This window comes from Anoplopoma fimbria, chromosome 1 (assembly GCF_027596085.1).
Source record: "Anoplopoma fimbria isolate UVic2021 breed Golden Eagle Sablefish chromosome 1, Afim_UVic_2022, whole genome shotgun sequence".
In the NCBI taxonomy this organism is placed as follows: Eukaryota; Metazoa; Chordata; class Actinopteri; order Perciformes; family Anoplopomatidae; genus Anoplopoma; species Anoplopoma fimbria.
The window spans coordinates 21,648,280-21,662,782 of NC_072449.1; the positions used below are offsets into that span (position 1 = coordinate 21,648,280).

At 40.5% G+C, this 14,503-nt stretch overlaps 1 protein-coding gene across 1 annotated transcript in view; it reads right to left on the bottom strand.

Annotated features, from left to right (window-relative positions):
- Positions 1 to 131: 131 nt before the first annotated feature.
- plch1 (phospholipase C, eta 1) overlaps positions 132 to 14,503 on the bottom strand; it is a 38,876-nt gene continuing 24,504 nt past the window's right edge. Inside the window, exons 11-23 of the mRNA XM_054606115.1 lie at positions 13,090 to 13,245; positions 12,314 to 12,376; positions 10,982 to 11,076; positions 9,939 to 10,036; positions 9,648 to 9,827; positions 8,648 to 8,755; positions 7,949 to 8,073; positions 7,614 to 7,698; positions 6,434 to 6,580; positions 5,936 to 6,015; positions 5,754 to 5,813; positions 4,857 to 5,244; positions 132 to 3,968 (exon numbers count right to left, since the gene is read on the bottom strand). Coding sequence (XP_054462090.1) covers positions 1,291 to 3,968; positions 4,857 to 5,244; positions 5,754 to 5,813; positions 5,936 to 6,015; positions 6,434 to 6,580; positions 7,614 to 7,698; positions 7,949 to 8,073; positions 8,648 to 8,755; positions 9,648 to 9,827; positions 9,939 to 10,036; positions 10,982 to 11,076; positions 12,314 to 12,376; positions 13,090 to 13,245 — 4,263 coding nt within the window. The 3' untranslated portion in view covers positions 132 to 1,290. The remainder of the gene's footprint in view (positions 3,969 to 4,856; positions 5,245 to 5,753; positions 5,814 to 5,935; positions 6,016 to 6,433; positions 6,581 to 7,613; positions 7,699 to 7,948; positions 8,074 to 8,647; positions 8,756 to 9,647; positions 9,828 to 9,938; positions 10,037 to 10,981; positions 11,077 to 12,313; positions 12,377 to 13,089; positions 13,246 to 14,503) is intronic.

Here is a 14,503-nt window from a genome sequence, read left to right on the forward strand (position 1 = left end):
TTTGAGCTTGAGCTTCATCCTTGATAAATTATCTGTCGAATGTTCTATGCAGAATTTTGAGTCAAACAGAAAATAAACATGGAATTTGTTGAAATCAAATATTTCAATATTTTATTGCATTGGTAGGAAAATGCTCAGAGTTCGCCGATGAGCAACAATACAAAGAAAATAGGATGGCGTAACACTGTAAAAATAAAAAACAAACTGCTGCTTTGCCACCCTCCCCTCCTCAGCCTGGCCCTGTGTAGTTGTCACTCTGTTTTTTTCAATCCATTAAGTTATACAAAATAAAACAACCGTATCCAACAAGACAAGATAATTATTTTTGCACTCTGTATCAAAGCAATTATAAAAATAAAAACCTTTAAACTCCAAATCTTTCAAACTTGCAATCATGTTTTCAAATTCTACAAATCATAGAGAGCAACAAGTCCAAGCTAGGAAGTTAATGTACTGTATTGCACCTAATACAAACAAGCCTACATTCTCTGTTGTATCCAATGCAGCTATTTGTTCTGTGCAAATGTTGTTAGGCGATGCAACATCTATTGTATGAATTGGTGCATAGTCATGCTTGACATGTTCACAGGTAACATGCACAAACAAAAATGTACTGTTAGAATTGGTTCTCAATTAAAACCCATCTCAGATTTAAAACAATGACAGGAATATTTACACACATCACACATTAAGAAATGCCACTGAAAAGAGAAGGAAGACTTACATTTCATCTTTGAAAAGATTAACCCCATCTATTTAACGTAGTTGTATGATTATACTACACATTCAAATGATACAAAGAAAGACATTCCCTCTTTGCCTAAGACCCAATTCTTCTTTTTTTTGCTTCATATTCAATGTTTGCAATTTGGAAAGTACATCACAGGGACAAAGGTAACACGTATCTGTACAATCACTCTAGGAAGCCATTTGGAGGAAAACAAAGTTCCCATGTACATTTACACATTAAGCAGAATACAGACAATACACTGCCAGACTAGAAAGACCATTCACTTGAATAGTGGACATCTCATACAAGAAAGTCATGCTGTCAGATCCAGCTATGGATTACAGGTGATGTTTCACATACATTCTACAGACTAAATCTTTCTCTAGAAATAGCCCAGAATAAGACTCATTTAATTGTCATGATGGAAACCTAGTGGCCTTTGAACATGGGAAAAAATAATGGCTAGTATTTATTTTGTTGATCTTCTGGCTTTTGGTGTAATTGAACATTGTCAAGACTCACAGCTTGATCATTAATCTCATTTTAGGCTATGGTCAGAGCTACAGTCTGAGCAGAAAGTACACCTCAGGCTCTGACGCAGAGTGGTTGGAGTCAGCAGGTGGAAGAGAGTCATCTGTGTAGAAGTGATCTCCATATTGATCCCCATTTCCATAATGCAATGATGTACAAGCTCCTTCAGGAAGTCCCCTGTCTTCCAACTGTCCAAGGTAGCCTGCTATGTAAGAACCAGTCGAGTGTCTATTTGCTGGTGGATGTTGTGAGGCTGGTTTATTCCTCAATACCACCCCACCAATGCTGGCAGTACTATTGACCACCACACCTGCCCGAGGCTTTAGAGCCTCTTGCAGTCTTTCACGAGCACGGCTGTTGATGTGACGCACTCGGCTTTGGCTCCGAGAAGAAAGGCGCCGGGTAAGGAGTGGAGGGGAATCATCTATATCCCTGGGAACAACAGAAGCTACACTTGTTACCTGTGGTTGTGGCAGTGGGTTTTTTACTTCCTGACGCAACTGAGGAGGCTGGGGTCCATTTCTGTCACTGTCATCACCCTCTAGACTGACCAGCTTGCGTAGCTGTTCTGTAAGTGGATCACAAGACTGTGATTGGACAGTTACGTCCCCCATGGTGCCCATCCTCTTTTGTTTCCTCATATGGGGAGTAATGAAACTGCGACTAATAATGTGGTATTTACTCTGGAAGTTGCATGATATGTCTTCAGAGGTCAGGTCTCCCAGGGACTTTGACTTACATGGGCTGGGGGCTGGGGAGTCTATGGTACCAGGCTGGGATTGAGTTGATATAGGGCCTACATTTGAGTGGTGAGAAACATTTTGGATCCAGGAATGAGTCGGGGTGTATGATTGTGTTTGACTTTGACAGTGTGGCTGGTTGTTTCTAGGGGTTGGAGACTCTGAGGAGGGTGTAATGCAGTCAAAGTCCAAGTGGCTGTACACTGCATCGCAGTCTGAAGAAGGGGAATATAGGCCTCTGTCTCTACCAATGTTTGTAGACACAGCAGATTGGCCAGGGAGGCTTTCAGAAGAGGAGAAACCATTATGGAAGCACCTTACTTGCTCCACCTGATTACACCCTAGCCTATCTTGATGGGACCTGTTTATGATCTGGCTGCCACTATAGCTCGTCTGTTTTGTGTAAGAAGTCCTGAAGTCTCTGTTGTTGTTAAAGGCATCATAATTGCTCTGAGGAACGGGGTAGCTGTTCTGACGCAGTGGACTAGGGTTGGAAGGTCTAGAATTGACGGGTCTGTGGAAGGAAGAAGCCTGGGAGTTGTTCTGGTGTTGGTGGGGATTGGCCCGCTGATAGGAAGGTTGATTCATTGGAGTGGGACGCTGTGAAAATGCATGTGACGGGTACTGCCGTTGAGGATCACTGTAATACAAAGGCAGTTTTTGTTGGGAGTGGTTGGGAGTGGACTCGTGGTTTTGGTAAATAGCATGCCGTTTGGTTGGACTTATGGGTCCCTCCCATTGGTTGCAATGTTTCGGAGATGTCATAACCATCTCCAATGGATCCTCATCGACATTTATCTCCACTTCTGCGAAAGCATTTCCAGCTGAGTCATGGAGAAACTGAAAACAGTTATTGTTTGCAGAGGAGCCTGTGTACATTTTAGAAGTACTTTGCGCTGTTCCTGGTACTGATGCTAGTGTTCGGGGATCATACACTTCCTCGTACACACTCTCCTCTGCCTCCTCACTTTCTTTACTACCAACCCTATTTCTGTTCACATCATCCCAGCCCATAATGTGCCCTTTCCCTAAACCCTGGACCACCTTGGCTGGAGAGAACCCCAAGCTACTTAAGGGTGTGCTCTCCCTAGTGTCTGCCTGAACATGGACCGTCTGTTTCCTCAGGTTGTACACTGATACAGGCAGCAGCACCTCCTCATCCAGAATGGTGTAGACTTCCTCAAGCTCAGCAGTTTCTGGGCTGGAGAGGGTAGCTGGAGCAGGTGCTCCTGCCTGGGAAATCTTGCGTGGTGAATGGATTTCATGATTTGTTTTTTCAGCTACTTTTCGGGGACTTAAGTGGTTCTTGTTAGTAGATGCAGTGATGGTCTTCAGAGGTGACCTTAAATCTTGCAGTGCGGTAGGTCTGTAGTTTGAATGACGGAAAGGGGTATGATCATGAGATAATGTGTGTGAATCATTTTGTTCAACAGTGCTTTCAAACTGACCAATCAGAGCAGAAATTGAGCCACATGTGTCTTGCTCATTGCCCAAAGACACAGCATCAATGAGTCTGGAGATGGTGCTGTCATGCAAAGAGCTTGGACTCTTCAGATCACAGTCCCTACTGATAGGGGAAAGAGGGGGCAAAGAGTAGGGGGCAGAGGATGAGGATGAGGAGATTGAAGGTGCAACTGTGAATGTTGTGCTCTTTGATGATGTTTCTGGTTTATCTGATCTCATCTGGCTGTCCCTGGAAGGCGAGACAAAACACCTTTTCTCTGCTCCTGTGGTGCTGATCTTTGATTTGACTCTGTTGTCTTCTGACTGGTAATTGGCATAATCCTCTTCCTTTCTTACTTCGCCTCCACCAATAACCAGATAAGAAGCCTCCTCTGATTGGTCAAAGTCCTTATTTTTATTGATGTATGTCTTAGAAGGGGAACAGATGTTTGGTTCAATACAAAATGAGGATTCGATGAAAGGGTCCAAAGAGGAAGACCTGGGTCTGTTGAAGGGGCAAGCTCCTGTTGACACAGATAATAGAACAAAAAGATTAATAAAGATAGGCTTATATATACACCATTTGATGTAGAACACCAAGCCACCCAACAATTAAATGGCAACAATTAACAGTCCAGCCAATACAAAGCAATAGCAATACACAGACAAATGGATCACCAAGTACAACGGTGAAGGGGAAGCTGAAAAATGAGGCTGAGGAGGTTAAAAAAAGAAAGAATCCACGTTTGAGGACATCAGATTAGGAAAGAGATGGTCAAATGGGATTGGTTTGTTCAAATGGGATCAAATGACACAGCAATATATTTCTCATATCACTTTCGGACAAAATACATTGGGTGGACGCAATACTGGTATGTTTTTGGACGATGCAACCTTCAGACAATACGTATTTTAGATTACCTGCGGGAATATCCTAGTCAGATCTCTACTACAAAAAAGCACAACAAATGAAGATGGGACAGAAAAGGCATGTTAAGGTATCATGGAGAGTAAGCTGTAGTATGTCAGTTCACATGGATATTGTACATTAATTTCAGATAGTTGTAGCAGAAAAATTTAAGCAAAGGAGTGACATTTGAAAAAGTAACACCTTACATTAATCAATGTGCAAGACAAGTCAATGCAAAATTCATATTTAAGACACTCCAAGCGTTTTATCACAAAGAAAGTAGCACTTAAACAAACTTGAACAAAACAGCACAACTGTTTCTAAAGTCAACAGTGACCCTGATATTAATGCATCAGATTGCTGTGGTTTGGTTAGTGTTAGCATCATGAATCATACAAATTCCTTATGATTATTAAACTTAAATGGACGTAATTTGGATGTATTTGCATAATTCCAAAAATATTTAATTATTTGACTGGGATGATAAAAGGAAAATACCCACCAATAACCGTGTCTGAGTCCATATCATGCTGTTCCTTGTCTGGGGAGCAGAGGGATAGCTGCCCTTGCATAAGCCTGTCTAATGGCATGGAGATAGGTCTGTGGATGAGGGGGCCTCGTGGCTCGTAACGCTTCTCCACACCTACTTCCTTCCCTGACATGCCCTCGGCTCTTGCTCCTGCACCTGTGCCATTCTTTTGGCCTGATATTGAAGCCACTGACTCTGACAGTGCCATCTTGGTCTTCTTCCGACCCTTTGCTGGGGCACTGGCTGTGCGCCGCAGGAGGTGATCACTTATTGAGCGTTTCCGAAGGCCACCTGAGTTGGTATCCACAGAGGACTTTGAAGAACGGTTAAACAAACCCCGGATACCTCGCAGCTGATGACCCTGAGGAATAAGAAGCGGAAAAAAAGATAACAATAAAGAGGTGAGACATGCAACTCAGAAACACATTATCAACCAAGGTGCACTTCACACAAAGTGTGAACAAACCTTTTTCACAGATTACAGTTTAAAATGTAAGTGTACATTTTCATGAAAACAAGAAAAAGCTATGTCAAGTACTAAACTTAATTCACAGCAAATGATAACAATTGCATGCTTTTTAATGCATTGCCTACAGATGGCACCCTTACTCCTTAAGTTACCACAAAGAACAATATGCAAGAAGCCGTTGAGGATTATGAATTCATGCTTACATTACAAATGAGTCTATCTTTGTTGAAAATTTCACAACCTCAGTTGATTTTTAGCTTATTAGCAAAAATGTATTCCTCATTGGTTCAATGTTTCACACAAACAAGTCATTAGAAAGACAGCTGAACACAAACTGCACTTGTGCATCATGCATTGCTGTTTCATGCAGCACCACACAGAGCCTTAAGGCATCAGGATACCTTGTTCGATCCTAGAAAGTGCATTATGGTAAAGCTGGGGTTCAGGACTAGAGGGCTCCACTAGAAAGACAAAGGTTGGGCCTTTAATGGATTCATGTGTTGAGGGAAACACATTTCTTTCTGTTTGATAAAAGTGTCTGACAGAGGCAATGCTACAATAAAGACCAGGATACAGCACTTACCTTTCCATAGACATCATGCACTGACACATGCACAAAGATTGAAGCCTCAGTCAGCCCCTCCAAGTAAACATGTCTGTAACCTGTTGTTAGACATGAAGAGAGAAAGCATGTGAGTGAGATAGAGTGAGCAATAGAGTCAAAGAAAGATGTGGGTTGTCATCAGACTGGTGAGTGTGCGGTGGTTGCCTGAGGAGAGGGCATCGGGGGTTCAGGGACAACTTTGATGGATGTAAACAACAAAAATAACCCGCCAAGCCAAAGGTCTTTCATTATACAAATCAAGGTTCATAGCCCCATAACCATAGTGCTGCCAAAACCTTAAAGGGAAATTCTGTATTAATTGTAAGAGAGTCTGTCTGTCTGTTTCTGTTAAATAGCAGAACTACAATTGTTACTTTCATTGACAAACTGTACCCCCTCTCAAGCTCATGTTATTCACACACAAAAAGTTCCTTTTTGTCAAGTTAAGCTGAAAACACTGAGGAATTCTGCACATACCAGGCATCAGGCTGGTAAAGGCAACAGTCCGTTGACCAATAAAGTCCCTTCCGATTGGGTCATGGTCCCAGACAAGAAAACGCACCAAAACCACCTCAGCCATGTGAAGTGTAAAAGACAGGGTCTCCTCCCATACTGGATTAAAACCTGAGAAAAATACACATATAGCTTTGTTATATTATAATTAGGATGTATTTTATCAGTATCTCATCAAAACACATATAGAGTATCAACACAAAAACTAAGAAAGATGAAGATAGAGGTAGTGATGTGTAAAATTGTGTATTTCATGGATCATGCACACTAATCTTATAATACTGTTGAGCTCCTAGGGCTGGATAACCTTTCCCAGAGGAGGCTTCACCCCTCCCCCTGCCGGGTTCCCTCATCTGTGGGGATATGTTAGGGGTGACAACAGCAGACCCCTTCGTTCTGCTTCCTTTATGCCTCTAATTAAACAATCTGAATTCTGATCCAGTGCTCCGCAACCCAAAGTCAAATGTCTGTAGTTATGGCATTGCATCATCTCTTCTTTGTTTTTTTAGGAGTGAAGGCACTAATGTGTTGATGTTTGCAATGACCATATTTTTAATAGGCTATGTTCTATTGCATGTAAAGTGTAATTTACTGTTAAAATATTATGTACCACTTTTCACATGTAAAAAGTGTTGCTGACCCATTTATTAAATACCTAGTTAGGTCATTGGTCAATTATCAAAGCCCTAGATTAGATTGAACGGCGCAATTTTCATATATATTGTAAAACTGCCAACAGGACCTTAGGCTATAATCTATGCTTTATGGATAAAAGGTCTGCAATATAGTTTTTTTCCCTTCCTTAAATGTGATCAATAAAAGGTTTCAAGAACAGGCCCTTTTCACAGAAGACATTTTGACTTGTCAATCGTCGGAAAAGTGTCAGTAATGGCATTAACAATGCTTTATTCAGTGGCAGCTAATTAGGGGTTGCTTGTGGTTCATCACCACAAGGAACCCCTTTCAGATTGTCACATAGTTTTCAGATTGGCATTTGATACATTGTTTTTATATAATATATAATATCCATTATAACTGCTTTAAGACATTTTCAAGATGATATGTGATGATATGCTAAACCATTCTTCAGTGGTTCAGTGAGTGCACAGTGTTGTGATGTTAATGAAGTCTGTGTGTGTCTAACCGTTGTCATCTACAACTCGTGTCTGTTCCTTGCAGCAATCAACTGGCAGGCCGATGATCTCCACTTCAACGAATGGATCAATAATCTGTTGAGAATAAACAGCGATTAAAAAACATAAGATGCTGATTACATTTGCAGCTGAAAGCAAGTTGAACATTCCTGACTAGTCGAGCGTGTGTGTTTGTATGTGTGTGTGTGTGTGTGTGTGTGTGTGTGTGTGTGTGTGTGTGTGTGTGTGTGTGTGTGTGTGTGTGTGTGTGTGTGTGTGTGTGTGTGTGTGTGTGTGTGTATGTGAGAGATACAGCTGGTGAATGTGTGTTTTGGTGTGTTTATACCTCTCCACGGTCCCCCAGCATGGAGTCTGGTGGTTTGGGCAACTGCTGTCCACTAATGATCTTGAGAATGAGTTGTTTCTTGGGGTAAGCTGGAAGCGGATCATCACTGAATGGGTTGAAGGAGCCTAGAGGAAATAAAAGATAGCAGAGGATTCATGTCATCACTCAAACCTAAAATCCAATCCTCTCGCATTGTTCCTGTTATATACAATATTCATATACAAAGAAAAGGTGAAAATAACATATGTACAAACATTTCTGATCAGATAATGTTGACTTGTGTGGCTATAGATGTGTTTAAGTCTACTGTCTACTTGCATTTAAATATTTTACTTCCTGAAAAAAAGCATATTCTTTAGTTTCAATTGAGCATGCTAAAAAATGCTGTATATGCAATAGTGTAAAAGGTTTCTAATGGAAAAACAAGAGAGGGATATGTATAAATGTATGGGGTTTTATATACAAATCTAAATACATGTACAGTTCCTTTACACCATGTATGTATTTTTGTGAACAGTTGTGAATCAGTCATCCAATATGGTTATGTTCCTAAACTCAAACTTGCTATTATTTCACAAACCCAATCGCAAGAAATACACACTGACTTGCACATCAGCTTTAATTTTGTATGAATAAACAAGGATTTGTGTGCATGTATGGGTGCTTGTTTCTGTGCATGTGATCTGGAGGTTGCCTTACCTTTACACATGGGAGGGGGCTTGAGAACGTAACCAATACCTCCGTTCACCATGAACTTGGCTCTGTTGAGCTGCATCATCCTGCCCTCTGTCTGGTAGTTCAGGGCGACTGAAAGAGAAACACTTATTAATATACAATAGGTCACTAAACCTCTACTATCTTCAATTATTATCCAGATATTGTTGCATTATACATAAACTGTGAAAATCACTGAGGATGCTTAATAGTCTGTAGCAAAAATCATATGAGGAGACTGATTTGTCTCATTCATTTATTCATAAAGACTACAACCTTGAAATCTTAATTAGGAAAAAACAGATGAGGAAGGAAAGCAACGAAATAATGGAAAAAAAGGGCGATTCACAGCTGCTTCAATGCTAATCTTCTGTGTTTGTTTTTTATTTATCAGTTTTTACGACTGTTCTCATTTTTAACTGTTCCTATTTTTGTACACCTAGCGATTTCCTAGAAATTAAGAGACCAATACTGCTCTCTGATTTAAATAGAATTTTGTATTTTTTGTTTTTATTGGAAGTGACAGGCAGGGATTCCTTGGATCTTGGATTTCCTGAACCAGCTTATTTTAGCAAAGATAAAAAAAATCTGACTCTTTTTCATTATCTTATATCCTTTTTATGTATTTATGTATTTCTCCCAAATCCTCACAATATCCTGTTCCAACTGTAGCCCTACAAATAAACTTGGACCTAATCAATTATACACAACATGCAAAAACATACAGTACACACACATATTTTGCACAACTGAGTTAGTGTTCACACGCATACCAATTACCCTCTGCACATATGACCACTGGCAAACTACACTATGTGATATGTGTAAATTAAGTGTGTGGTGTGCAGGTGCGCCTGTGTGTTTGTGCGTGCATGTGGTTTGTAGTGTCAGTTAGTTAAAAGGCTAAAGGGAAGGCACTTGGTGTTCTCATTAAGAGAGAACCTTCATACAGGTCAAAGCTTAGAGGGACTGACAGCTGTCTTACCTAACTGACAACCCACGTTCCAGTAGAACTGGGGGTTGAAATTGGACGAGTCGATACGATAGGCTGACGGATAAATCCGTGACAGCTGCCTCTGGTTAAAAGCCAGGAATTGTTCGGCTCTGTGATTGACCAGAGATTGGGCTCTGGTCTCGCTGAATGAAAGAACATCACCTGGAGTACCTGAAGAGAAACATGGGTTAGGCATGTGAAAATGTCTTCGAGGTAAAAATTGCAATGTGACGATTTGTTTTTCTGCGTGTTAAGGTGCAAGAGCTTTGTTTGGTGTTTCACCTTCATTCAGGCACTCCTGTGAGGCAACAGAGTTGGTAAACACCACCAGATTTGACAGATCTCTGCTCAGTTTCATCGTCTTCCTCTTCCTTCCACCCCTAAAACGATTGCCAGATGACAGAAGACAATTGCAAGAGAGGACAGAGGAGAGTGAGTGAGATCATTCAAGAAAACATGTGACAGGTAAAACAAGAAGACGTGAACAAACTCATACCTGCTTAAAAATGTTACAGTTGCAAAGCAAGCAAGAGGATTGTCCATTACAGGGACGAGAGTGCATGCAGTGCAGCAAGATCCACACATATACATTGATACACACACAGTTGTGCACACGCAGTCTTTCAATCAGTCACATAACCAAACAGATGCATGCTTGCAATAATCTGGACTGTGACATGCATAGATGAATATGCAACCATAACAAAGACAGACAATATTATAGACAGAGAGAGACTAAGGGAGGAAAAGACAGCTGAATTTCCATATTTCTTGCCAAATGCTTACTCGTAAAGAAAGAGGAAAAATAACAAGATAAAGGTCGACAAAGAATGTGTGTGAAAGAGAACTGGGATATATTCAGATTTGGTTGTTTTTCCTTTGTTTGTTTTTTAATAACTTCGTGAAAGGGGAGAGAAAAAAATTATTCTGACATGTTGAATTCTGATTTGGGTCTCTTCCATGTGTGACTATCCAGTTTGTTGAACTATGAGAAGGAAGTCATGATTGAACAGCAAGGCTTGCAGAGTGAACACTGCCTAGCATTCCTGCTGTCATTCATTTAATGTGAATATATTAAAGATGATACATGAAAGGAGAAGGAATCAAAACCACCCAGTCTCCCCTTTCTTTGCTGTCTATAGTAGCACTTGGCTTGAAATCCATCATTCTTTCCCTCAAACATAAATTAATGCTGAAATGGCTTTAGCGGTTTGCATGGCACTGCTGATGCCCTGGACTGTTCAATGCTCCCAACAGTCAGCAACTATCAAACCTCCCAGTTGTCAGGGGTTGTCAGTGTTGTGGTGAAGCAGGTCAAAGGTCACCTGATAAACTGTCCTCCGGCCTCCCTCCCAGACGTCTCCTGAATGTCCTCCTCCTTGTCCATGCTTTGGCATGACAGCCTGGATTTGGAGTGCCTCTGGACGATGGACACACACAGAAGAAAATATAAACAAACGCACACACTTCAATACAGTACTGGTTGAAAAGCAGAAACGCTTGGTGTATATCCTTGTCTTCAGTTGCCATCTTGATAAATGTTTTAAATACACAACCATGATACTGCCTACACATGAACTCACAGTGAAGAGTTCTTACGTATAAAAGGGTGATAATGTGTCTTTAGCAAATTGTATGTGCTTCTGTGTGATTCATAGAGAGTGTTATTTTTGTAGTAGCAGTTTGAGTGTGTGATTGTGCATGTTGGTGGTTGTTTTAGATAAAACGTATGCAATTAAAGTGTGCATTTTCAACATTTCTATTAGGGCTAAAGTGGAGTTGAGGAGCGGATGAGGGTCACAGTAATTACAGGGTTTAGGCCGGTTGCCAACAGATTACATGCACCCATGCATGCACGCATTTAAACACACACACGTGGGAGTATGCATAATATGCAAAGAGGGAGGCATAAAAGAATGAAGAGGAGATGTGAGTGGGTAAACTGAACAGGGAGTAGAGGTTGGTAAAATGAAGCAAGTGGATGGAGTAAAAAAAATCAGAGAGGGAAATAATCAGGCTGAGAAATGAGGGAATGTAGAGGAAATGTCACCCACTGATATCCATGTCTATATTATACTTTAAAATGAATGATACAATGGATCAATGCTAACTGCATCTCAATAAAAAGCCTGAAAGAAAATAAAACATATTAATCAATTTAACGAGAGAAAAACACATACCTTAGCGAGGTATAGGCTACATGCTTGAGATGTGCATGTATTATTTACAGATACACATAACGCACACATTCAATGCATTGATCCGCAGTGTGGAATTGTAAGATTTGTATGTCAATCTTAATTTGAGAAATGATCATGCTTTGTATATGCATTTTATCATGTATGACTTTATGGAAGATTTATCTACAGAAGAACTGTGAAGCTTATTTCCTGCTTCCCATAAGTGAAGATCAGTTGAAGAGGCTTATCACACTCTTAATGTTTGAACGACACGCTCAGTGGAAAGTTTAATGGGAACTTATAGCAAAACAATAGAATAACACATTTCTTAGATTCACATCTATGTCTGTCCAAAATATCAGAAGCAGTGAAGCATGTGAAGTATTTTTTTTAAACAAACCTGAATTTGCCATTAGAGACCTCACACAAGAAGATCAAGAATCAAGCACAAAAAGAGAAACCTCTCTTTCTCCTCACCTTCTGTTTAAGCGTCGTGATGAAGGATCTGCTTTGGGATTTCTTCAGAACCCCTTTGGAGCTCTAGAGACAAGAAAACACATTCTTATGTATATGTGTGTTTGTGTGGTGTGTGCTTGTTTACATTCATGTGTGTGGATCAGTTGATGTGCATCTAATCCCAACCACATTAGCACCCAGCAAGACACTTAAACCCTGAAGCTCAGTAGCTGCATCAGACATCAGCCAAAAAAGCACAGCACAGCTGAAGAAGAGAGTGGGTGAGAAACACGAAAAAGAGAGAAACCGAAAAAAGGAAAATTACAGTACAGAAGACCGGGAGAAAAAGGCGTCAGAGACAGAATGAGGGGAAGGGGATCACCAACAAAGAAGGATAACATGTAGAGAATAGGGAACCCCGATGCACACCCACTACATTAAAATGGCTGTCAGGAAACTAAAGCTTCTAAAAATAGCACAGGAGGCAAGCGGGGAAATTAAATATTAAGTAACACTGCAGACATTTAGTTTCTCATCACTTTCATTCTGTTTTGACATGCTTTGGATAAAAAAACGCTTAGGTGGTAAAGCAGTGGTCCATTCAGACTGGCCTGAGGCGGTCCTGCTTGACTGTCCATTTGTTTTGTTCAGTTAGTGTGTTTGACCTGCGAGTGGTGCAGTAACTAGTCCACTCTTTTATTTTCTCCTTTCCCTCTGTGTCCCACCTTCCCTTTTTATCTGTTGACGAGTATTACTCTACTCCATATGCAGTTCTACACATTGCTTTCGGGTGTTACCTGCCGCAGGTTCTTTTGAAGGCCCTGGTGAGTAGCCCTGAGCAGAGCTCGGATGCTGAAACTGTCTGAATCTTCCTTGTCCCCGATCCGAGACTCCTTCAGTAGAGAGTCCAGTTTCTTTCTGATGTGAGATTCCACCTGGTGATGACCATTGTCCTGAGTGAAAGAAGAAGAGTCATAAAGAGAGGGAAGGAGAAAGAGAGCTGGGTAAGTAAGTGAAACACACAAAGGAGGTCATTTCAATACAGATGCAAGGACACATATATTGCAAAGAAAAAAATCAAACCAAAATTAACCAACCGCAGAGCCACAGTAACATTAGCACTGCCCTTAGGCAATAACATTAACTACAGGAGCAATTTAGAATTGCGTATGTAGACGTATAGATGTGCGGTATAGGAAAAAAAATGCAGGTGCAAATTCGACTCCTACGCCACCTGCAGGCAATAACTGTTACCATTATTTTTTTGATAGCTGTGAGGGAGAGAGTGTGTTTTATAAATGTATATTTTAAATCTGCAAAAGTTAACTGGAGTATATTTTCTGCTTAATATTGTGAATGGTACAGAGTTTAGACTACTCTGAGTTATTGTGTGTGCTGAATTTTTTATTTGATTTTAAGTTTAATAATAATAATTAAGCCTTTATTAGTCCCACAATGGGGACATTACAATTCTCTGCATTTAACCCATCCCGGAGGAGCAGTGGGCTGCTAAGAAGCGCTCGGGTGGCAACTGGGGGTTAGAAAACAACATATAATAATAATAAACTATTTTCAAACATCTGGTGGTGGTTAACTGCCACAAGCTGCATTGTACTTCAGTGGTACGAGTCTAAAATGAAAACATTAAAATTATACAGACACATAAGCTATGTCCAAAATCACTCACTTGTCTCCCTATATAGACACCAAGTAGTTTGGTCTGTAGTGAGCTGTAAATTGAGATTTTAGACAGATTTTAGACAGATTTTATTCGGCATCAGGAGAATACAACACTATACAAGTCACCTTTTTGTATCGCTATTAGACAAAAGCTATATCACACTATAAATGCAATGTTAGTGGTGAGTGCTGTGAAAGCATACTGTTTTAACGAGCTCAATACAAAACCTCTCATCAGTGACAATCTGCCACCACTCTTTTAAAATGGCAATGATCATCCAAAGTGGCATCTGCAGCCTCATGCCTCCAGCTAAATGTGGAAGAATGATGCCATATTCTATTACACAACTGAACCATCTGGAAAATAACTGAGTGTTTTCTTGCTTTGAATGTAGTGAGGAAGACCCTGGCACTATAAAAGAATAAATAAACAGGATTAAGAATGATTATAAAAGTGGCACAAAGCAAGTTCAGGCGTGATTTGCATACAGCTAGCAGCTATGAGATTCTCTGACATATTTTACATGTTTC